Below are 25,895 nucleotides of genomic sequence, written 5' to 3'. Positions count from 1 at the left end.
GGGGCTCCGCCCGGCCCTGGGGAGATTGCGGGGACCGCGGCGGGGAGCGGCTGCGCGGGGCTCCCCCCCGGGGCCCGGCGGGGCAGCTCCAGCTGCGAATCCCGGGACAGTCGCTCCCAGGTCGCCGCGAGGGCGGAAACATCCCGCGTTTCCATTCGCGGTGGGTTCGGCTGCCGGGAGGTGAGGGCGAGCTTCGGTGCGTTAAACAGACCGCCTTGGAGTCCCTCCCCTCGCACGGCACTGCCGGGGCGGCTCTGCCGTGCCCTCCTTCTCTCCGCAGCTCTCCGCGGGAGGTTGTGCTGCGGGGGCCGGTCTGTGCCCTGCCTGTGCCCTGCCTGTGCCCTGCCTGTGCCCTGCCTGTGCCCTGCCTGTGCCCTGCCTGTGCTCTGCCTGTGCCCTGCCTGTGCTCTGCCTGTGCTCTGCCTGTGCTCTGCCTGTGCTCTGCCTGTGCTCTGCCTGCAGTGAGGAGACACAGGGAACGGCCTTGAGCTGGGACGGGCTCATGAGGTATCAGAAACAGTTTCCCACTGTTCGGGGTGATCAGGCATTGGAATAGGGAGGCGGTGGAGTCACCGTCCCTGGAGGTGTTTAACAGGCACTGGTGATGTGGTTTAGTGGTTTAAGGGATACAGTGCTTGATGGTCTGTAACAGATGCTGTTAGCTAAACGCACTGTTTTCCTCTCCGATAGAAGGAGTTCGGTGAAGTTCTGCTCAGTGCTTATTACTCAGGGCAGGGTCAGGAGCGAGGTTTGTTGTGGGTGAGGTCGGCAGCGGGTTGGTTGTTTTGAACTCGCTGTTTCCAAGCTCCGAGCCGAGTTGAAAGTTGACACTGGCAGGTAAGAAACATGGTTTGCCATCAGTGTTTGCTGGGCTTCAGAGGGGGCAGTGGGCTGGGAAGTGATTTATGACCACCGTTCATGTTTGCAGCAACGCTCTGAGCTGTGTTACTGTCGGAGCTCTCCTTGGGTGCTGTAGGGTTGAGCCATGCTAACAAAGATTGTTCAAAATACTGAACAGATTTGTTTTGAATTCTGATTGTAATAAACTGACGCAGTAACATGGTAAAAGCTAAGTTCGTAACAGTGCTAGTGTGCACGTGGCCAGGCTTGTGACATTGCCTAGTCAATCAGGGATCAAACCCGGAATTTTCAGGGTATAATGTGTCAAAAAGTGATAAGAACAAGGTGTTGACACAGAGGGAACAGCTGGAATGAAGCAAGGCTCTGCGTCTCCGATCCTGCAGCAGAGGTTGCAGTCACTGCTGCCTGCTGACCTTAATTTTTGTTTACTCTTTGAAGATCCTTGTATTCCAGCTAGGGATTTTATGTTCAGCTGATGATCAAGATCCTGGTAGTTAAAATACCATTTAGTTTGATGGATTATGTTGTCAAAGAAGATTTGTTTGGACCAGTGAGTAAATGTATTTATAGATCTTGTCTCTGTGGTTACTTTTTTTTTTCTTAAAATTTTAACTATAGCTGAACAGTGGTCTGACTTTTTTCCCTCCTCTTGGCTCCCCTGCTGCCTTCTCAGTGGAGAATAAGAGAGTGTTGGAAATGGAAGCTAAATTACTGTTAAATTTTGTTAAATAATCTCAGATAGCAAAGGAGAAATTTAAATTGCTACTTTTACTGGCAGCACTACTTAGACTGCAGTAGTAATAATAATTTCTCTATCTGTAAACTTCAGGGTTCCCCTTGCTCTCTATTGGAGTTGTGTTTTTAGCACTTGTGTTTTCGGACTACAGCATGTTCTTATTCGGGTAGCTTTTCTCTCTTTGGTATTTTTTCTTGTCTTTCCTAGATTGATGCAGTTTGCTAATTTATCTTGGCTGGACATGGGGAGAAAACATGCAAGGCTTCACCTCTGTGTAACACTGAAGTTTTAGTTAGAGGGCTAATGTGTTCTGCTACTTTTTTTTTTTTTATTAAATAGATACACACATTTCTTTATTACTATATTCTTTCTTTCATCCACTAGAAGTTTTGGAATGGATATGGAGAGAGGGAACAACTTATATTAAATCATCGTGGATGATGATATCAAGGATGTAGTAGTTCTTAACAGTGGACTGTCCTGGGTAAAGAAATACCTGCTTTTTGGTTTGTTTTGCATCTGTACTTACCACACTGGTGCAGTGAGGTCTGCGAGGGATATGAGGATAGTGACTGTGTTGTACCCAAGTCCAGAGGCGTCGCAATTCCGGCCTGGAATCGACTGAAATGTCACACCGGGTTGAGCTCCGAGCGCAGCCACCCGTGTGAGCCTGAGCTGCTCCTGTGCCGCCGGCTGGGAAGGGGGGGCAGCTTGTCCTGCCAGGGCACTGCACTTCCAGGCTGGAGCACCTCCTGCTCCTTACCGTGTAAACAGGGATGTTTTGAAGGGAACGCATTGCCTTAATTTTCAACTTAGTCGTGTGAGGTTTAATGTTCTAGCATTGTGCTCCTTAAGTAGGAAGTGCTCCATTTCTCTAATAGCATTTGTAAAGAACCTCCTCAGCCTCCCGTCCTGAAAGCATTTTCTGTCAACAGCTTTTCCTTTGTCTTACTCAAGGAATAAGGATTCAAGGATTAGTGAGAAATTACTTAGCTTTGTCAAAACTTGTTGGATCTTGCGTATGATGATTGTTTATTTCAAGATAGATTTAAAATAAAACTGAGGATATTAGTAGGTTTAAGTTATATTTTTTCTTTTGAATAAAATACAATTGAATGGATGTTAGATTTTTCTTACATTTAGACTTAACAAAAGCATTATTCTCCTTCTGTTTATTTAACTGCTAGGGAAGAAATAATTCATGCATATGCATTTCACTCCTCCAGTTACTAGTTGTAGGTTTCATTTATGCTTTCTATTTGTTCTGAGAAAATACCTAAATCCCTCTGATATTAGTGAGGACTCAGAACCTAACAAGGATCTTAAAGCTCATATAATAAGTGTGAGGTCATTCCTGTCTACATTGCAGACAGTTTTAATAAAAACTTTATTTGTTTTGATTAGAATTATTTTTCTTCCTTAAAATGTAGTCTGAATCTATGACAGCCTGTCAGTGCTCTGAAAAAGAACTTGCTCTTTGCGTTAATGAAACTTTTTTATTCTGTTTGTCTGAAATAAAATTATCATGACTCCAAAAATACTTCAGGGAAAGCGTGTAGAAACTTTTAACTATTTTCTTTTCTCTAAAGGATCATCTCATTGCATGTGATTATTTGGCTGAAACTTTTTTGGCCTGATCTTTCGGTTGAGGCTTTCACTGTTTTTAATTGTTTAATCAAATGCAGATCATATATTTTTTAAGATAAGATAGGAATATTTTTACTTTGTATAAAGTAGCCTTTTATGGTTAGTTTTAGGAGGGTGCCCAATGTTGCAGATATTTGTGACCCAATTCCAAATTTGGACACCTGAATTGTTGTGTTTTGGAAGAATGCTCCTTTGCTTTAAGGAAAGCTCGTGAATAAGTCTCCCTGGATTTAGGGCCTGCTCAGAGATAGATGGATAAGCAGGAGAATGTCAGCCAGGGGAGTGAGGCTGTCCTGTTCACTGATCAGCTCCCTTTCCCTGTTTTTGTTAGACATTTCTTTCACAGATGAAGATTTTGGATTTCTTCTGTTTTCCATTTTTGTTTGTTCACTGTTTTTAATGTTTTTTTTTTACCTGTTGCCCTCTACAGGCTTTCCTTGTGCCAGGCAGTAAAACACACCAGTAGTAGTTCTCGTTAGAGCTGTGTCTTGCAGCCCTTGGGGAGGAGAGGAATGGACAGAGTTCTTTGTAACTTCTTGCCTTAAGGGGTGAGGGAGCCTTGTACAGGTGTCTCCTTTTTGGTTGTGGTGGGGTTTTGTTGTTGTTGGCTTTTTTAAAATGGAACATGAACTTCAAGGTAAAAAAGCAGCAGCTTCCTTTTCCGTGTATGAACTGCATGCTCTTGTGTAATAATAACTGTATCCAAATCCACTCTGTTTTCTGACATAGAAGCAGGATGTTTGTTCTGAGCATGAGTTTAAACTAAGCTTTTTGGAATGTTCATTTGATTAGATTCATCTCCTGGGGATGCTGTGGTAGTATTAAAATAATGAGTATAAACATGGCTATTTAAGTACATTTTACTAATTTTAATTGTATGGTAAGTTTACATTTTTCCGTGAAACAATAAATTTCAGGAACCTGTGAAGTTAAACTCTGACAGCTTTTCTAAGCTCAGGTAAGCACAAGTTAAAACTACTGAGGTTTTTAATATGCCTTAGTCTGCACTGCACTGTGCTGGTATCAGTGGGGGGAAGAATTTAATATTGGTGCCTTGTTTAAATGTATTTTCAGATTAATTAATCACAAAACTTATACAGGTTTTCTTGCTCTGTTATTGCACTCATCAGAACTAAAGTAAATTTCATTTTGTTCCTTAGAATTCTTAAACTTCTTAGTAAGTTTTTCTGGTAAAGAGTGTGGGCATTTTTGTCTTAGCTCTTGTACAGTGGCACGGTGGATCTTTGCAAGTTCAGTCAAGAGACTGCTCATGGTTTCAGTTCAGTTACATATGGCACATCCCAGATATTCTTGCTAGAACTGACATAGATACCTTGATTTTATTTGGGATTTGGCTGAGGTTTTGGGACTTGTATGGCTTCCTGCGTTGCTGAGTTGTGCTAGGTGAAATGTGTTTGATTGTTGCCTGAGCGGTGTTTCATTCTGAGGAGTCATGGTGTGAGATTTGGCTTTGGTCAGGGCATAGGAGACACCAGAAGTCAGGTTCTGTAACCAGTATCTGTTTTTTAAAGACAGTGATTTCTTCAAACCAATGAGAGCTCTTTGAACTGCTGGTACACATGTGTCTTAGAGGCCTTGGCGAACAGTGTTATGGTTGATCTTTGTTTACCCTCTTTTAGATGGATAGATAAAATAGAGAGATAAGGCAAATGATTAAAATTTGTAGATTACATTTGAAATCTGTAGCTTGTGAGCAAATGAAGTGACTGAACTTCAGATGAAGTTTGTTACTTCTAAACAGAGTATTTGTATATGTGTCTGAATTTACTGGACTATAAATAATAAAAAGATTAGCAAAGGTGTCTTGGCTATGTAAAAGTCAAATGAAGAAATACTAGAAAACTTTGAAGTGTGTGTGTTGTTGGAATTCTTTGTCTGGCCCTGGATCCACAACAACACTAGCATGACTGTAGTGAGCATACTTGAAGGAGTGTAAAATTTCATCAGATCCCACTCACATATTACTTTCTAATAAAACTATTGGAATATGAAGAATCATATTTTTTAATCATAGATTACAATTCCCAAAGATCTTTGAGTGTGAGCATAATCTGTTAACATCCCAGAGATATCTCTGGGTTGCTCAGTTGCTGTTGAGTAGGTCAGATTCAAGCTCAAGCTGAACTGGGAGTCAGAACAGGGTATTTATTCCTTCCGGGTTGCCAACAGGATGCAATCCTTTACATATGTTCATGGAAAGCAGCAGGTACCAGGAACTGGATGGCTGTGGGACTTGCACAGGATGTTGATGACTGGCTGCTTCTGTGAACTGCATGAATCAGGAGTTTGGAACTCCATCTGGCTCTCCAGGTGACTGCAGTAGTCACAAAGCCTGAGCTATTCTGGCATCTTTCAGGACTCTCTGTGCTGCCTGTTGCTTCATGGCCAGAAATAGATAACGTTTTCTAACTAAGCTGACTGCAAAGGTCGCATGCCCCTTGCTGTCTGAATTCCCTCCTGGCTGCTCTAAGAATTTCTTGTTTGGATACTTTTTTCCCTTCCGTATTTAGTTAGGGGTGCTGCTTTGTCATCCCTTCTGGTTGTGCAGCTGATTACTTGCTTTGCTTTTCTTTGTAATCTGATCTTATAGAAGTTTCTGGCTCTCTGCATATCTGTGTTCTGTAATGCTTCTCATGCCTTTTATGTAGCTGAGGACTGTGCTGTGAAGAGAGTTTATGAGCTGGGTTTCAGGATAACCAGTGGAGCTCTGGGCTGTGCTGTACGAGGAGGGTCCAGCCTGGTCATGTGCTCCTGTGGGTTGCCTTGAGTCAGTGTGAGTGTTCAGGGCCGCTGCTCCCTAAGCCAGAACAAACCCGACTTCTCCTGTGGTGACTGAGAACTCTATAAACTATGGAAACTTTTGGTTCACATAAACACTTGCCTGTTTGATTTTCATGGAGTTAGAGTAGCTGATAGTGCACTGCAAACGCAGGGCAGTTACCAGCACAAGTAACTACGAACTGCAAACACAAAGGCCGTGAAACAACTTCTTTCAGCTGGAGATTTTTTGCTTATCTTTCTTCTGAGACTTTGAAGATTTTGTGTGGATGGAGGCAGGAAATTAGCTAATGTGGGCTGGCTTCCTTGTGGCTTCAGAAAAAGCTCCCGAGTGCCTAATTAATGAGCCTTGCTCGTATATTTGGAGACGAATTGTTTGACAGATTTGGTGTTGGAAGAAGATTTTTGTCATGTCAATTTGGTTAGGATAATTGGGTGGTTTTTTGCATCTTTGAAACATCTAGGCATTTTCACCATGCAGATTCCTGCTAGCCTTAAAAATACTGATTTTTTTTTTAATTGACCGTCTTCTGTTGTCAAAGTTGATGGTCATATATTCTGTTTTATTATAAGGCTCTTGGTGGCTGTTTCCTTGAGTAAATATTTTAAATAATTTTGTCCTGAAAAGATTGCAGACAGAGATCTTTTCTAGTTTGCAAGTATTGTTGAGATCTTAGGGGGAGAGGGGGGTTTTTGGGTGTGGGCGATTTAATTTTTTTTTTTCCCCCAGTCTTATTTCCTGTTGAGCAAAAATCCAAGTTTTTTTCAGAGGGCTAAATATTAGCTGACACTTTTTTAAAAATTAAGATGAACAAAAAAGCTGCAGATTATTTTCTTGGTGTAAATATTGCTAAAACCTTTTTACATACAAGAAAAAAGTTCCTATGATAACTAAAATTTCAGCAGTACAATTTCTGGTTTATGGTAATTGGCAGATAGAAATAACAATAAATCGGAGATGAACTCTTTACTGTCACAGGACTGTTTGATGAGGAGAAGGAGAATATTAACAGTTTGTTTTCTTTAGAGAGCTGCTGTTTGTCTTAATTCCAGACTCTATATTAGTGGCAAGTAAAAACTGAACAATAACATGCTCACTAAAGACAGAATATGCAAGCCCCAAACATTTCTTTGGAACACATAATTCCTCTATTCTTGAAGGGTTTTGCTTTTTAGGGCCAGAGTCATCTGTTAAGAGGTGGTCATGTTGCCTCGGCATTGGTTTTTGGTTCCAACTTCAGGCTTCTGTTATTTAGGATATATTGATGTCTGTATTGAGTCTGAACTTAACAACACTGCAGCATTGTTTTTAAACAAACAGCAAAGTATTTAAATATATGATGAATTCAGTATGACTTCCAGTGTGCACAGAGTTCTCTAGGAAAAGATGTGATTTATTTTTTTACATGTGGGTTGCTTTTCCTACATGCTTATTCTAGCTAGAAGCTTGAGTTTTAAATTTTCCCTCTAAGATAGGTGTCTGAATTGAGAGGATATCTAATGCAAGTGTTACATTTAAGAAAAGGAGAATATGGAAAAAACACGTAGTGGTATGGTCTGTGCTCCTGTCTTGTGGCTTCCTGCTGTTTGCTGGTATCCTTGTTAGGAGGGACTCTGACCTCTAACCTTAAACTTGACTCACATTAGATATACTCTGATTTTTTTTTTGTAACTATATGTTCCATATGTGCTATTGCTCATAAGGGTTGGCTGTGGGATTTGATAGCAGACTTAACCCACGCTGACCTTGCTCTTCCCCTCTTTGTTCATGAACTCTTCTAGTCCTTGTGTGGGAAACAGCAAAACTAGTGAGGCCAGTTGATAGCAAATATTCTGGGATATTTTTGGTAATCTGTATGTTTACATATTGAACCCTGACATTAGTATATTATTACTGGCATACTTAATGTTCATTTTAATTCATGTCTCCCAACTTCCTTTGACACTGGTCACAATATTAACTATACCCTTGCTATTTTTTTGGTGTGGGGATTTCTTCAAAGGGCAAAGTCAATTAGAGGTCTGTTTACCTGCTGCACTTTAATTTTGTGTTTGTGGGACTGTATGGTTAAGTAGATTGGTAAAACCACCCAAGTTTTAAACACAGATAGCTCCTCCAATCCATTTACTTCTGTGAGTAGTTTGGAGTGGGGAGGCAGCATGGCAGGGTATCTCTTAAACTGGTTTTGCCATTTGAGGAAATGTGTGTGTAACCACATCCCTAATTAAAGTTAATTAAACTTTAACCTACAGCAACAACATATTTTGAAGCTATACCAATTTATTTTAAAAGGAAGCCTCTCATTACTGTTTATATCCCAGGATGTTGAAAGATATATGTAAAGTGAGTACAATAAATTAATTTCAGAATATTTCACTGGGCTACATCATGCTTGGTACTCTCAGCATTTGTGTGAAAGAACAGGAAAATGAGACTGTGTGGGCTAAAATGAAAAACACTGATTGACTTGAGGGGGGAAAAGTTATTTCAATGAATTTTTGTTCTTGATGCACGAGATAAGAAAATGTGACTAATACATTGCTGTATTGTTATGTTCTGAGTGTGTTTGTGTGACTTTGCCTGCAACGAGTTGATAACTTGTGGAAAATGTTGGTGTTTCCTTGTTCATAAAACTTGGAATGAACCAGCAGCAGTGGTAGGATGGAAAGGTGCTTGGAATTTTTGCCACAATGGAGACTTGTTACAGTGTTGGAGAGAAGCTGCCTTCGCAGGAAGACATAAGACATTATTGCAACTTTTAGAAAGATTCTTTCATCTTAGTCCTCATTTAGTTGGAGTAATGGTTGATATAACTGTTTCTTATAATTATTCCCTAATATAGACAAGAAACTGTCAGTATTTAATTTTTTTTTTTTAACTTGTAGGTTTCTTAGGACTCTTATGAAAACTTTATTCTTTTATACTAAGAAGCAGAAGGTGGCTCTGTACTTGAGTTGGTTGGTTAACCTTGCAGGTGGAACAACCTTGCCTGGCAATGTACTTCTGTTGGTAAACATAAAAGAAGTAAAGGGTTTTGAGTAGCTTTGGCAACGTGCAAATTTTTTGTCAAGGTCTGAGTACAAGAAAGGCTTACTGGAATTAATAGTGGAGTTTTAGGTTTCCAAGACCTGCACATTCGTTGCTTTTCTGAAGAGAGCATCTCAGTGAAAATAATGTTCTGAAGAGCAGATGTGGAAGAAAGGACCCTTTGTTTCTGCTCATATATGCTTAAGACATGACTTAGGTGTCATAGATGACATTAGGTGAGCATGATATATGCTTTCTTCTGCATTCAGAGTAATTAATATATCATCAAAACCGTGACCCACATACTCTTTTTAATATATTGATTAAATCAGGCTTTTCAGTCTGTTTTGTTCCAGGAACTGCTGGTTACCCATGTGTCTGTGTACTGTGCTTCAGTGGGATTAAAGAACATAAAAATCAGAATTAAAGTAATTGTTTGACCTGTCGACCTAAAATAAAGCGTTTTTATTTTTGGGGGGTTTGGAACATTTGAATTTTGTCCTTCTCAGATCAGGTTTGGTACTAGAAGATACCTGACTCCTGCCTGACTTTTATGAAGTAACAGTACTGGACAAGCTTTGCTTACAAGTTGTTGTTGTTACAGGACTTGAAAGACTGAGCTGTTGTTAACAAGACACCTACTGAAACATGGTGGATTACTATGAAGTTCTGGGAGTGCAAAAGCATGCCTCAGCAGAGGATATTAAAAAAGCGTAAGTGTCAACTTTGACTATACCAGGTGCTTCACATGTACCAGATCCTTCTTGATGCTCCCCATGGTTGCCTGTAGTACTGAATAATTATAGAGCTTCAAGGAGAAGCCCACAGCAGATGTGTTTTGGAATGTTATGCTTTGATCATCAGAAATGCACGGGAATAATTTCAAAATAACTGAAGCACATTGGACCACTTTTTTCTTAAAAGCATATCTGAGAAGGTGGTTCTTTGTGTGCCTGCAGAATCTGTTAATACCAGTGTGGTTGCAAGATACAAAGCACTGGGGAATTTCTAAATACTTTTAATTCCTGACAACTTGTTTGAAACATTTTGTGTTTATCTGTATAGCATATTCCATCATTTCAGAGTATAATATCCTTTGTTTTCCTTCCACTTAGGTACCGTAAGTTGGCACTAAAATGGCACCCTGATAAAAATCCAGACAATAAAGATGAGGCAGAACGGCAATTTAAACAAGTAGCTGAGGCCTATGAAGTTTTGTCAGATGGTAGGTATTTTAAAAGGGTTCTTGAATTGCCTTTCTCTGTTCTGGGTATCAGAGTGAAAATGTTGATGTATGATGCTATGAAGAGATATTGTTACTTTGGTTTGTTATCCAACTTGACTACTTCCTTTTCAAAAGAGAGAGAGAAGGAAGCTGGCAGATAAGACAGAATAAGCAGAAATTTTGAAACAAAAATATCAGGATCTCTCTAGATGAGTAACCAAATTAATTTTATTGTAAAAATTGAAATTCTGTGTCTGGCAGGCCCTCTTCAGAAATTTCTGAAGAGAAGTCTGCAAATACTAAGATTAATTTTATCTTAGCAGGGAAAGCCGATGTTACCATTGGTATAGGGGTATTATTGTGTTTATCCAATAAGTCAGGCTAGACCAACCCTGAAGTATCTACTGTTGGGCCCACTGCTTCTAATTCTTGTAGCAGTAAACTAGTCTTGACAAAGCTCAAGCATACTGTAAATCTTGCTGAAAATTCAGATTGCATTTGGGTGAGTTCTGTAAATTCAGTCAACTGTGATACAGATAGTGATAAAGATGGTGTTTATTTTGAATTGTTCTGAAAGAGGTGCTTAGCCTGACCCATGTAGTGCAGGAATGCAGTTTAGAGTTCACCCATGTGTTTGCTCGAAGAGTATCATTAACTTCTGCCAGTGTTCTGGCAGAAGCAGTCTGAATCATAACAAAGTGATTTAAGCTACTTTGATTATTTTCCTCTGTAATTGACTGCAGCTGTCAATATGCTATTTCTGAAGTGTCCTTGATTTCACCTGAGACAGTGAGCATGGGAAAGCTATATTTAAAGCACTAGTGGCATCTAGATTACCTCTCAGGATTCAGCCTGATTTATAGAGCTGCAGTCTAGTACATACTATTTCTTTGCTTGGTTTTGATACTTAATTGACATGGGAGAAACAGAACTTAATTTATCATTAGTTCATTGTCTTCTAGAGTACTTTAACCTTCTTGAACTAATTTTTTGAGCAAGATAAAAATAGGATACTGGTCTGGTTGTTATACAGATCTTTAAGTTCTTTGGAAACAGTACACTGCTAGAATTTTAGAACATCTAAAAGGGCTGCCAGTTTTTGGATCGAGACCAAATCCTAACTTACTGCTGTGTTAACAATCATCTGTGCAGCAGGGATACCAGATCCTGAGCCCAGTGGTCAAGAGGCAGTCAGCTCCTCTGCAGACCTAATGAAATTTTCTGACATCATTACAGGCTTGAATGAAGAGAGATTTTTGGCAGAAGAACAGTTTTGTAAGAGATTACTTAAGCAAAGAATACTGACATTGGGTGATCATTGAACACACTTCCCTTGTGGTTTAAAAATGTAACATTTTGAGTGAACTTTGGGCTTTGTGAGCCCTCAGAGTGCTGTTTCTTGCTCCTGACAGTTTATCTACCTTACTGCTTTGGTCTTTTAACATTGATGAGTAGATTAACCTGCTTTCTTTAAAAATTGCTTTCTAGAGAGGCAATATGAGTAATTAAACAAGCTTTGGGGATTTGTGTGTGTGTGAACCTATTGCAAGTTTCTATTAGTTGGAGATGATGACCATTATATAAAATTTTAATTCCTGTTAGTCAGAAGTGGTTTAGTTTCCAGCATCTGTTTGAGGTAACTGCATGTTCTTTCAGTGATGCTATTTAAATTTTAAAACATCTTTCACTGAAGAGATTCCAGTGGGAAAAGCATGATAAAATTGAGAATCTAAAATCAGATGCCCAGACTGGTTTTTGGCTGATACTGCCACACCAGTGCAAGCAAAGTAAGCCAGCTATCTGCCTCTTTAAGCTCTTCAGGTTCCCTTCCAGTACCAACAGTGCCATCTGATCCTATGCAGTAATGTAGAGCTCATTTTTCTCCCCTTTCTCGTGGATACTGTAAGGCTGGTCTGGAGTGAGATTTATAGTCATTTTATGCCTTCTAAAATAATGGAGAGCAAGCAGTTTGAATCACATTCTTCCATGGCATTTTGTAACATCACTTCATTCTCCATCATTAAGCTGAAAGAAGTTAATTTTAGGGGTTTTGCAGTCAGTCATATAAACACTGTTCTTCCGTTCTCATAACTCTCTTACTGTGGGTGTGTTCTTGTGCAATAAAAGGAAAAAAAGCAGTGGTTAAGGTTTGTGAGGTGGATAGAAGGAAGAGAATGCTTACAGTGAGAATGCCTGAGCTCTGGAACTGCTTTTCAGAGAAACTGTAGAATCTTTTCTTGCACATTGGTGAGATCAGGGTTTTATTCAGGCAAGATCTGACCAGCTTTGTGATTAGACTTGTGTGGAGTAGCAGGTTGAATTCCAGAGGTCCTTTACAGCCTTAAAGCTTTGTACCTGTGTAAAGAAGAAGACTAAAGTATTCTTTTAAAGGGCAAACTTCCTTGTGAAGATTGTCCTTATACCAAACTTCTTCTGATACGACAGGACTGAAACTTCTAGAACTAAATGGTAGTAAGTCTGAAGTTTAGTGCCTGTTCTTTCTGAACCTAAATTGCTTTGGCAATCCTCATTAAAAACATTCAGCAGTTATATGCTAGAACTCTGTTAAATAAATAAACTTTGAGAAGGTGTTTAACTGAGAATACCAGCTAAGTCCTTCCCCTCCCCCCCCCCCCCAATCAATGTACCTGTTTACTGACATGATGTGCAACTTCTCCTTGTAGCTAAAAAACGTGACATCTATGACAGATATGGAAAAGAAGGCCTAATAAATGGAGGCGGAGGTATGTTGACAACCAGCAGTTCTTTACTTTCTCTATTCTGGTGGAATCTTCCAGTCCTCTAAAAATTGAGATTACAACTGTTTTACATTTTTTTCTAGTTGTGTTGTCAAAGGTATTACTGTTATCTTCTAAAAACAGACAGAGAGAACCAGTTGTAAAAAATATTGTGTGTACTTAACCCGAGTGGTACCTGAAAGGGAAACTTTAGAAGTTGTTTATATTTTTAAATGATTCAAATACCATATAGGACTGCACTTTCTTGCTAGTGAGAACGTGTGAAAGTAATTGAAACTTAATGGTTTATTTGCAGGTGGAAATCATCACGATAATGCGTTTGATTTTGGATTTACATTCCGTAACCCAGATGATGTCTTCAGGGAGTTTTTTGGTGGAAGGGACCCCTTTTCATTTGACTTCTTTGGTAAGTAATCCTCTGGTTTTAGTTACGTGCATCTAAAGTGTGGCTAAAACTTTACGCTTACAAAACAAATACAGCTAATGCAGTTTTATTAGAAATAGTTCTGAAAATGAGGTAAACAATTGGTATTTTGTATTATATTTGAAGTGTTTGTTTCATACATGTTTCTTGGTTGATTTTATAGTACAGAACAGATATGGCTTGCCAATACATGTTTTGTTGGAAAGCCTTGTTTACAAAACCATGAAGTCATGGCTGCTGTGTCTCTGTAGATTGGAAGGAACTAATATATGCTGGAATTTCCTCTCAAGAATTCAAGCAGGCAAACTTAGTCTGTTGAATTTCATCTCTTTTGATCTCTAAATAATTAAAAAAGTAAAGCTTTGAGAACTTCTGAACTGGGCAGGTTACCTATAACTGTTAGAGCATAGCTCTCACTGTGGGCTTGTGTCAGAGCAGGAGTGATTTTCTTGTGTCCGAATAAGAACAGCTACATACATAATCTAGACATTCTTCCAAGTTCATGTCACTTATTTGCTTGGGGTATAGAACCCCTGAAGACTCAGATGAAATAGTTCTTGAGGCCTCGATGCTTCATTTAGGAAGTGCTCATTAAAGGAAGCAATATGTGATAAAGTTGTCAAAGTAACCTTTTTACCGTGGTGGTGAGGGTCCTTTGACTTGTGATGTTGCTTGCTCTAGTGAAGGTCTTTTCAGAGGTGCTGGAGTTCTTACACAATCTCTGTGTATATTCTACTCATCAAAGTGCTGATCTATAAAGCAGAACAGATCCCGTGTTCAGTATTTACTGCAAGAAGGTTCCAGACTGAAAATTGCAAGAAGGGTACTTGAAAAACAAAGCTTTATTCCTGTTATTCCTGATATTGATTAATTTCTATAATAATGGTTGTAAATGTTTCAATATTTTTAAAAGTAATTTATCTTTGGCAGCATTAAGGGTCTAGTCCAGCTCAGATTTTAATTATATCTTTCTCTGGTTTACTATTTAGGTATCATCAGCTGTTGGATGACTCTAATGAAGGATTAGAAAAGGGGTTGAATGCAGCAGAATGCTAGTTGAGGAATTAGATGAGTAGCTAGAGGAAGAATCTGGTAGAGGATAAGCAGCAGAATTTGGGCAGTTGGATCCAATGGGAAATCAGCAGAAGTAGGAAAGGGCAGATTGGAGGAAGCATCTAGGAAAATACTGATAAGTGAAATGGGCTCTGAACTGGGAAGATGCAATTTCTTCACTGTCTGCAGTACAGTAAAAATCTTAAGAACTGCTAAACAATGATTTCAGTTGAGATGAGTGATCTCAGCACTGGTTAGGCCACATCTGGAGTACTGGGTCCAATTCTGGCCTCCCAAGTAAAAGCAACAGAGTTACTGGATAGAGTCCAGTGAAGGGCCACTAAGATCATTATAGGACTGGAGCTTCTCTCACCTGAGGAGAAGGTTGAGAGAATTGCTGGAATTGTTCAGTATAGAGAAGGCTCAAGGTGAGAGTTATCAGTGCATTGGGAATGGAGGGTGTAAAGAAGGTGGAGCTTGGCTGTTGTCAGTGGTGTCTGCTGGCAAGATAAGAGGCAATGACCACAAATGGAAGCACAGAGGTTCTGCCTGAACTTAAGGCAGCATGATTGCACTGTGAGGGTGACTGAGCATTGGAGCAGGTTGTCTGGAGAGGTGGTAGAATCTCCATGATTGGAGATACTCAGAAGGCATCTGGATGTGGTCCTGGGCAACCCAGTCTAGGTGTCCCTGTTTGAGCAGGAGATTGGACCAGATAAACTCCATAGGTCCCTGTCAACCTCAACCATTTTGTGATTGAATGGTAGAAAACCTAGAAAAATCTGAGCAAGGTGTTGAGTAGGAAGCTAGAGAGGAGGAGCTGGGAGAGCGTGTTTAGCACTTCTGTTTACTTTTTCATTTAAGATCTATTAAATAAAATAGTTGGTTCTCAAACAAATATCTTTATAGTAAATTGTATAGGTGAGCCATATTCTACCTACCAGTGGGAGACTGACATGGACCCTCCTTGGTTTTGATTGTATTTACTTCATCAGCCCTAGCAGGAGATTTAACTTGCTGTCTTTGAAAAAGTCAGTGTTCATGATTAGCCTTAAAGCCATGAAGTTAAATTCTGCTTGAAAATTCAGGCTTAAAAAACCTGAGGACTTACCTTTTGGGGTCTTTGGAAGGAAGACTGTACAGCATAGTGCGTAGAGTTGTCCCGCTTATCAAGTGGAGGTACCACGGCTAATGAAGTTTTCCTGGGATGTTGCAGCTGCTATAGCCTCTCCTGTGTGATACATCTTACCTTGTTACATCAGTGGACTTAACAACATACCCTCCTTGCTTAATACTCAAATTTATTTATTTATTCAGAAGCTGGTTACCTACTTCATGTATTGACCACTGTCATTGTCAGCTTTAAGATATGAGTAGTGAGGCACAAGCTCTGCTTCTTGCCCATTAAGGTTCTGGCACTGTCAGCAGTGTTATGTGCACTCCAGTTAAAGAAAACTAATAGTTTCTAAGCTGTCTCTCTACTTCATGTGGATAGTTGCAGTGTCAGTGACCAGAGTCCTAAAAGCCTATGTTGAGCTTTGGATTTTGAACTTAAGCTCTTGAAATTTTTCTAGTCAGAAGGCTTCAAAATGAGCACTTTTTCCTTTTCCCTTTTTTTTTTTTTTTTTTTTACTTTAAGATGCTGAAGGCATTCTCTAACATGGGAAATTTTAACTCCAAACATTTTTTTCACAGATTTTTATAAATAATTGTTGGCAATTGTCTTTACATACACAAATATTTAAGGTAGTACCACATGAAAATATCGGTGCTTTCAGCTCAATGTAGTGCATTTTATAATGCCTGAAACAAGCAGTAGAATTGTGTGTATGGCATGAGTATTTGTATTGGTGAACTAGAGCCCTTGTAGATTCTGCTGTGTTGAAACACTGGTGGAACAGTTCTGTCCTGAAGAATAAGTGAATTTGTCTTCTAAAAATGAGGAGTTTTCAACTTGTTGATGAGTTTTCTGTGGAAGTAGTGACTTCTTAAGGAGCTACTTAGGTTATAATTGATATTCTAAGCAACTGGATAAGGACTGGGGTCATGTTTTCTATAAATGTACACTGGTTGAATCAAAGATGAAATTGAATAAATACTTTGAAACATTTGTACTTTTTATGCAGTTTGAAGTGGCACATAGTGAAGCCCACAGAATGCAGGTGGGACTCTCTATCCTGATTGCCATTGAGTATGTAAAGAGCAGCATTCATATGCATAATTCCTGTAAATTTATGGATGTGAAGGTTTTCTAAAATTGTGCTATGAATTGAGTCTGTTAAACTCCACTGAGCTGTATTCCACTGATATTGCAGTTACAGTAAGTTTTCTTTATAAACAAAGGCATCTTTATTCATCTGTAGAGAAGAGGAGAATGTATGAAGACTTCTGTGGTGATTTTTAACTGATGAGTCCCTTCAGACTTTTCAAATGAAAATTTATGATACTGTTAAAGACAACTCTGAACACTTCCAAATGGAGCAAAGTTAATGTTATGTGCTGTGTGTTGCACTGGAGACAGTCACAGTTTCTCTTCACTCTTTTTTTCAGGCAAATTCTTTGTAAAAAGAGGGGTACTTTTTAAAACTTGCTCTGATACTATGACTGCTGGTTAACTCCTAAACTTTGAGACACGTGGGCTCGCTTTTTGTGACCCCTGGTTACAGCAGAGTCTGTATTCCTGGTGAGCTCTTCTGGTGATAGTTTTTAAGTCTCTTTAACATAGGGATGGATGCTAATCCTTATGATGGGAAGAAAAGTTGATGCTTCCTGTGCAGTACTACTTTTGTATTGCAAAGTGCTGCCTTGGTATACCAGTGTCTGGCATTCAGCTGTCTGTGCCGTACACCTGCTGTTCTCTGACTGGCCTTTGACATTAGAACTGACTGTTTACTCTTAATGTAGGGATTGATTTCTCATTTCAGTAAGCTTGCTTTATACTGAAACTATATCCTACTTCATTTGTATTTGGTGCTTGCCTTGCTTTGGTTTATTTATGTTCTGTTTAGCATTTTGTTTGTGTTTTACTTGTAAACTTTTCAAGGATGTTCTGCTGTACTTTATCAGTTCATATAGGAGGGGAGGATCCCAATGTCACCACTGGTAATGGAGGTGTATTGAATAAAGACCTGCTGTGTCAGGGATTGTGAGGAACAGAAATAGATGTGATTTGGTGCAGGCAAAAATGCTTGACTGTTTCTGGGCTGTTAAAGATTTGACTTGGTTTTGATTTAGAGGCTTTTCAGGTTCTCACTTCAAGGATGAGTTCTATGTTGGAAGATATCAGTGAGGAATTATGTTGAAAGATGAAGGTGGTATAACAAGATCATAACATTCCCCAACAGGCCATTTAGTACTTCAGACAACTCCTTAAGAAGTCAATTAACCTCTTCTAGACTTCTAAGCTTCACATACACTCTAAACCATCTCAGCTGTCACCAGATATGTCTGTGATGCCCGAGTAGTTTCTGTATGGGCTAGAAATTACAACTCAGGACCTACAGCAGACCAGTATCCTCCAGCAACTGTTTCTAGAAACTCAACATGATGTTTCAGGGCATTTCAAACTGCTTTAGGTGCCTGTATGTGTACTGAAATGAATCCCACAAGGAACCATGCTTTTCTCCCTGGTAGAATGTGTTACTGATGTGATGTGATAAATTGGTCCCAATGGATGCCCTGTCTAGACTTTGATGTCCAAGAGAAGTCTGTTTGTGGAGTCTCTTTTCAACACAGATTGTAGTCTTGACAGTTTTGCTGTAGTTCCTAAACATTTTATTATTCTTAATGTGCATTTGGAGATAGTAATTTATAAATGTCTTAAATGTTTTTCTTAGACTGTAAAGTAGGATTCATGATGTATTTTAATACAAATTTAATACCAGATAATGCATATAAACCTTATACATTCTGTGGAATTTTCCCTTGAGAATTCTGTTTACCTGGTTAATGTGGTATTTAAAAATCTACTGTCTTGGAAACGAAAGGTAAAATTAAACTTAACACCTTTATGTGGCTAGCTAGATATAAATGTTTGTCCCAGGGAATGTCAACTAGCTTGTTATCTGGTATGTAGTTTGGTTCCATCAAAGGACAGAATTACTGCAGATTGAGTGCTGTAATATTGATTGCATAAAAAGAAGCACGAGTGTTCAGGAAAAGTACTGTGAGTTACTCTGAGTATCCAGGCTAAAGAATCTTCACAAGACAAGAAAGAGGAAATTCTATGTGCAGTAACCATTGCAACCTCTACATGATCTGTGTTTTAGGATGTTTTTCAGGAGTGGGATAGCTTCATCAACCTATTTGTCTCATGGATAGAAAGTTTTCTTGCTGTAGCAAAAGATTTGCATAAGGATCGGATCATGGATTTAATTCACATGTAATCCCATTTCTGATAATTGATTGTTTAGGTGTCCTAATGCAAAATGTATTTGTTAGTAAAATGGGTTATTAAAACTGAAAATGGAGGTGGCTTTCAATTAAAGCTGTCTTGTACAGCAGTGTCTTCTTGGTAATTAATGTTTTTGTTGGCATAAATTTGCAGCTTTTGGTGCAATTTATGAAGTACTTAGAGATTTGCATGTGCATACATTGCTTTGGTATTACAGTTTTGTTTCATAACCACTAGTCTTAGATCGTAATTATCCCTTCAGTGGTCCAAATCTTACCACTCTAAATTTTTCAGAAATAACTTGGGAAGTTTGCAGAGGGTTTTTGAAATACAGTCATTGTCTCACTCACACAGCATTATCAAACAGGATTAGGTAATACTGTGGTTCCATGGTCAAACTAATACATAGTTTCTCCTGCTGAAGGGGAGGAGGCCTTGCTCCAAATTTTCATGTCTGTCTTCAAACTTTAATCTTTGTCTAATGTCCCATTAGATAGATTGAGAAGCTGTTTGATAACACACTGGCCAAAGGTTGTCTTGGGCACCCCAAGCCAGTTCAGGTTGTTAGTCCCCAGGAAAATGGTTTGATTTGGTTTTCTTGAATGGCTAGCTGATAAAATTGATCAGAGGAAGAATGCTGAACATAGCACAAGGAGAGCAGGTTATACAGTGGTAATGGAAGATTCCTCCATTTTTAAGGTATGCCTGAACATTTGAGCATTCATTTGATAAATATGAAATGCTGATTACTGAACTCCAGCATCTTTGTAATTACTGTGTAGATGGCATTCAAAGGTAATGTTTTAAGTCTCCTATTTTTTTAGAAAATAACTAACCCTAAGGTCTCTGCTGTATATCATTAGAAAGACTTTCAAATGCTTCTGCTGGTAATTTATTTAATAAGTGGGGTAAACATCTGTTTGACATCTAATTTATGAAAATGAGCAATTATGAAGACCATGCTTGAAACGTTAGGCAGGTGAATCAACAGTGCTTGCAGCAGCATCTTAGTGTCTCTTGAGTAAGTGACATCAACAATATGCTTATTTTGAAGTTAAGGAAGAAAACATTTCCATGCAGAAGTGCTTACAGGTTTCTGTGGCCCATCCAGTTCAGATGGTATGGGTTTTTTTAGTGCCTGGGTATACTCTAGAGCTGTAGTTTCTGTGCGTATTTACTGCAAATCTGCATCTTTGAAACTTTTTTCAAATAGACAAGATAGAGAACACCTACTCCAAGAATTCTATTGTATTGTAGGTATCATATCTGTAGCCATTTGCATGAACACCTTGACCAGACCTGCATTTCAGACTCTCTTCTGGCAGGATCTATAAAGTCATTACAGTGTGCATTTGATATGAAGAAAGGATAGGATGTTGGGCAGGCAGCCTTGGCTCACTGAAACACTGCAGCAGTGCAGCACAGTACAGTTTGACTGTGTCCTTATGCAGTGGCTGAACAGCCTTTCAACATTCTTCTGTGCTGCAGCGAGTGCCACTCTCCTGCATCTGCAGTACAGGCACTCAGCTCACGTGTCATGTTCTGACAGAGGCAGCAGCAGTGGCTCTGGTGGCAAAGAATAGAGGAGAGAACAGTCACTGGCTGGGGAGGTGGCCCAGTGAGCGGTGCCTGAGCAGGCAGCCTGTTTTTACAGGCTAAGGTTCCTTTGCATACTGTCCCTATAAGATTATAGGCATCTCCTCCTGCAGCAGTATGTGCATGTGAGAACATTTGCTGATAGCACACAGTTTATCTCAACACTTTTCATTTTCTGGAGGTGAATGATGGCATTGCAGTGGAATGTGCTTGATTCTTTGGTCAGGGATGGTGTCGTTCTATGATGGAAAGCATCTTCCCTCGCTGCTTTTGACCCTTGGGCACTTCTGCTTCTGCCTACCTTGTAACCAGTACAGTTGCTTTTACAGCCACACTGTGAACTCTAGCAAAGAATTGTTGTGGCTGAACTTCCTTTCATCTGGAGATGTTCTTCTCAACCTGTTAGTGTCTAGTTCCCCAAGCCAGGGCCAGGATACACGTGTCCTGGTAGGAGTGACTGCCATAGGAAATGTGACACTTCTAGTTTATCATGTATTGTGATTTCAACTAATGCCTTAGATTGCTATAATGAATTTCATCAGTTTAAACTGCATTGTGGAGTACTTCAAATGTAGATGTTTTGGGGTTTGCCTCCTTCCCTCTCTTCCCCTATTGTGTGGTGCTTTCCTGCCCCTTCTATTTCAGATACACCAGTCTTGCCTGTACTGAATCAGATTAGCTCATGGATGCAACAGAAAGTAACAACTCAGTGTTTTCTTTTGCATCAGTGAATTAATGCAACTTGTTATTTGGTTCAGTGATCACAAGGCAGGAAAGGAGAGCAATCACATGTTTTAAGTAGTATTCTGCAATTAGCTGTAAGGGAGAAAATCCTGTCTCTGTGTTAGAGCTGAGGACTCCTCAGCGTGGGGGGATCATGACCTGTCTTATTTTGAACTGCAGTGAGATATTTATTACAGTGGTTGTTGTTGTTATTTGACCTGTTTAGAGGTGAAATTCTTTTTCTGTGACTACAGAAAAGCAAGGTAAGATTCCATGGTTTGCAGGGAGCAGGTTTTAATGTTTTACCCAGAGGAACAACACAGTTGTTACGTTTGAATTAGCAAAGATTTTTCTAAAGAAAGTAAATTCTTTTGGAAACATTACCACTAATGCAGTTATTTTCAGACAGGTTTGTTAGTACACAGTCTTCTGTGTTGCTGGGAGTTTTGTGTTCCAGTCTTATTAACTTTTTGACTTCTGTAACTGCAGTCTTCCTACCTACTAACAAACAGCAAGAGTCCTGAAGTCCTTCCTTTTGTCTGTTTTTTTTTTTTTTTTTTTTTTTTTTTTGTAACAGGCTACCATGAGTTCTTTGCTTAAGCATTTACCTTTTTCCCCAAAAGTATCTGCTGTTGTTGATAGATTAGAAGTCCGTCTCACTGGCTTTTTTGAAATTTCTTGCCTTTTGTTCTCTCTCGATCTTTGCTGTTCTGACAGCACCACAAGCTCAGAAATGTACTCCAACATTTTTATTGAAACTGAATCTAAAACTCTGTCCTTCCATAAGGTTTTGATAATACCTGGATTAGAGTAAACTGATTTTATCTCCAAACAGTATTTACTAATACTCTGAAGTGACAGTAGTTTAACATTTCGGTTTTGTGAAGCTTTTAACATGTATTTATATAGTATTTTCAATTATTAGGAAGGCCTTGACTTTTTTTGTTTGTGTAGTTGTTTTTATTGCTTAATTTTGTTAATCTGATATGCTTCTAACATTTAATAAAAGATGGATTGTGACCACCAAAATGACTATAATAAGATGAGTCATTAAAAAACCCCGACACCCTGCATTTGAACTGTTTGGAAAGAGCTTTCTTTGTGAAAAGATTATCAGGGATGGAAAGGTTTTGCTAAATCACAAAAATAGACCTACAAGGCTGAAATGTTATTATTTTACTGAGTGGTGCTATTAATCATCCTGATTTAGGGAATAAAAACATAAACAGGGGCTGAGTAGCTGTAAGGTTGCTCTATTAATGTGTGTTTGATGGTAGATACAAACAGCCTCCTGCTGCCTTCTCTCCTCAGTGTTTTTGGCATTTTTTTTCTTCTGCCTGCTGTACCTGTCTGGCTGTCAAAATAATAAATATTTTCCCTGAAAAGTCCTACCCCTTTTCCTGTCTCTGCTAATCCGTCTTCCTGAGCATTCTGCAGTCCACCGTGGGACAGTGGTTCGAGTACCTCACTCGAGAGAGCTACTGGAAGAGCACTGGAGGATTATTCCAGGGCTGCTGACAGCAGTCACCTGAGGCTGCAGCACGTGCTGATGCCAAGTGCAGGCCTCTCTCTTTGGAGTGCAGGGTTGCCAGAGGCTAATAAGGCATGTCCAGGCCTCGGTTAGGTTTTGGTGTGGCAATAATCCATTAGGAAGCTGGGTTGATATCAGCGATCTCTGGGAGCTTCTGTGATCTTCCCTTAAATAACTTTGTGTTTCTGCAGCTGTTGTGCTGAGGAGGAGAGAGATTCACTTGCAGAATAGGCTAATATCTGGGGGGATTAAAAACTCGAAGCCTACATGATATAGGTTGTTTTGTTTCTATTCAAACTCCAGGTAACAGGAAAATTTGGATTATAAATAGAAAGCTTAACAGTGGGAGTAATATAATATAGATCATTTGTACACGTGAGTGAATGACCTTCATAGTGAACCTATGAGTCATTCCAGTGAGAATAAATTGGACTACAAAACAATTAACTGCAGTGGGTTTATTTGCTAGTTGATATGCTAGGCTGACAAAATGGCCTTTTTTAAAATCTGGCATAGTGCTTGTTTTGGAAATTATAATAATTCCTATATTTCCATGCCAAATTGTTGGTTTAATTTCTATAAAAGTACTAGTGGGTCATCTTCATATTGTCCATGTTTTACATGGACAAAAATAAAAAAGAAACTACAAACCAAAAAGTCTGAGGTAGAGAAAAAATCTTACACTTGCTTGTCTAGGGTATGTAAAATAAATGTTTGGTCTTGTGTTATTTCAATAACTGTGGGAGCTAGGGGAGGGATAGGATTATTTTCTAACTGGTTTAGGCATTGTTATGTCTTGGCTGATGGGTGTGAATGTCTGACCCTCAGTGGCTGCTGTTGTTCAGCATAAATACATTGTGACATTTCACCTTTAAGTAATTGCACATAAACCAGATGGTAACTTATATATTTTTATTATCTACTGATTACTTAATGATGCATAATGCATATTGCATTAACTTGGAGATTTGTCATAAATAAGCTTGGATTTTTGTAGGGGTACCCGAGGTGGAATAAATACTGCATTTCTGACCTTTGCTTTGTCAGTTGTGGTCCTGAACAGTCACGCAGCTACAAATCTTTCCTTGTTTTCATACTGGTATTACTGCCATCACCAGGGTCTGCATTTTCTGAGCTTATTCTGAGCAGTGTTTCAGACTGTTACCTTTCAATATTGAGTCTCTACTTGTAAAATCATGGGTACTGTAGAACACTGATTCTAGGAGAGCTGAGATTGATGAAGAAAGTAGCTGTAGTTACTAAACTTCTCTGGTTTTAATGCAAGTATTATGTTTATTGAGTATCTGGTTTATGAGTGTAGTTTTTTAGGTTGTTCTTTGTCTCAAGAGAACTAGAAAAACACAGTTTTCGGATAATTCTAGTAATAATTATTTTTCCTTTTTTCAGGAAAATGTGATAAAGTAAATAAAGATTACTTGTATAGGTGTCTGATGTTGTGTCCTGTAGCACCTCCTCTGCCTTTTTTTTTTTTTTTCTTTGAAAGCGACTATTGTCTTCCTGCTGGGGATGGAACAACAGCTGTTCTGAGTGACATAACAGTGGAACTTGAATTTGAAATAGCATTTTGTCCCTGACCCCCTTTCTCTGTTTTTCCCCTCTTTCTCCTGCTTGGTACGGACTGAATGCCTCTTTGGGACACCTTGTGTAAACCTCTGTACTTTGCTGCCTAAATGTGCATCAGAATACGTGTTTGAAGTATCTAATGTGGCAAGTGCTAAAATTAACACTTGGAACACTTCAGGATTATGAGTCATCAATCCCTGGCTGCTGTTTTTATATTTCAATAATTAATATAACCTATCTGGAAGTTACTTTTCAGAGACCTATCATGGTGATCCACAATCAATCTTGAATAGAAATAAGCGAGAAAATTCAGGTAGCTGCATGCTATATTTTACATTAGATGTACTGATTTTTAATGCCAAACAGCTAAAATAAGGAAATCAACTACTTTTTATATATAAAATTATTTTTAGGTCCAAAAGTGAAACAGAATTTAGTCCAGAAGGATCATAGGCATTACCTTTGGGGGACTGTTAGTTCAGTAGCATCAAATATTTCAAAGGAAGAATTTTATCTGTAACAAGAAATGTTTGGGTTGTTTTGGTTTTTTTTTTTTAATAAAGAATCCCTAATGATTAAATACAGAATCACTCAGTAATGCTAACCTCTTAAATGTTGTCTTCTGTTTTGTAGAAGACCCTTTTGAGGACTTCTTTGGGGGCAGACGGGGTCCAAGGGGAAGCAGAAGCAGAGGTGGTGGATCATTTTTCTCTGCCTTTGGAGGATTCCCTACTTTTGGAAGTGGTTTTACTCCATTTGACGCAGGTAAATATCACAGCATTTAAGAAGGAATGTGGGTTTGGTTCACAAAGGATTGCAATATAATAAATTGCCTTCTCCATTCAGGAAGTTCTGGGGCTGTGGTTTTTAAAATTAAACTCTCTCTGTAAGGTGTGAATGTAAATAAAACTATAGGTACAGTATTTGGGCTACCTGAAAGTTCATGTAATGTGAACAGACCTCTAAGAAGTAATACTTTCTGTGTTCGTTATTTTGGTGCTACAGTTTCTTTATAGCTTTAGAATTGCTTTTGTTCTGTTTGCTTTTAGGTGTTGGGAGTGTGATGGCTTTTAGATCCTGAAAATACACTGAAAAAATGTGTGCCTGAACCCCATGGTACTACATAGCCTGGGGTGACCACTTTGAATGCTGACCTGGGTATCTAGAGGTTGCTGAGAGCTGCTGGCAGTCAGCATCCTTTAGAATGAATCTAAGTGTTAAGATTCTGGGTATTATTTGGGGTGTTACTGATATAAGACTAGTTCTGTCTGCCAGCTCAGGGCATCCCAACACCTGCATTAAAGCAGATGATCAGATTCATTAGAGTTGCTGCCTTTACCCTGAGTGGAGAGAAAGGGGAATGGTTGAGTTCAGTAGACAAGCTTGAATGCCTTTTCAGGGGAAGAGTTGACAAATGGTTTTTGGACAATGCTGTGCATTTGGAACTTGACCTGTGGGTCCATATGAGAGAAATAGATGGGACCAGAGTCAAGTTTTTATTCTCACACTGATGTTTAATAACATCTAGTCACTGCT

At 39.1% G+C, this 25,895-nt stretch overlaps 1 protein-coding gene across 3 annotated transcripts in view; it reads left to right on the top strand.

The window, feature by feature from the left end:
* The window catches only part of DNAJB6 (DnaJ heat shock protein family (Hsp40) member B6), a 60,020-nt gene that overhangs the window by 298 nt on the left and 33,827 nt on the right, over nt 1-25,895 (top strand). For 2 of the 3 annotated variants that reach the window (XM_051812874.1, XM_051812872.1), the window contains exons 2-6: nt 9,676-9,784; nt 10,187-10,296; nt 12,981-13,040; nt 13,351-13,461; nt 24,993-25,124. In XM_051812874.1, the coding sequence (XP_051668834.1) occupies nt 9,720-9,784; nt 10,187-10,296; nt 12,981-13,040; nt 13,351-13,461; nt 24,993-25,124 (478 nt within the window). In that variant the 5' untranslated portion in view covers nt 9,676-9,719. Of the gene's footprint in view, nt 1-409; nt 508-9,675; nt 9,785-10,186; nt 10,297-12,980; nt 13,041-13,350; nt 13,462-24,992; nt 25,125-25,895 lie in introns of those variants that run through there. The other variant, XM_051812873.1, reaches the window with a different exon arrangement.

The sequence above is a fragment of the Manacus candei genome, unplaced genomic scaffold (genome assembly GCF_025592945.1).
Source record: "Manacus candei isolate 608988 ecotype Guabito, Panama unplaced genomic scaffold, ASM2559294v1 h1tg000089l, whole genome shotgun sequence".
Classification (NCBI taxonomy): domain Eukaryota; kingdom Metazoa; phylum Chordata; class Aves; order Passeriformes; family Pipridae; genus Manacus; species Manacus candei.
This window is presented reverse-complemented; position numbering and strand designations above follow the sequence as displayed.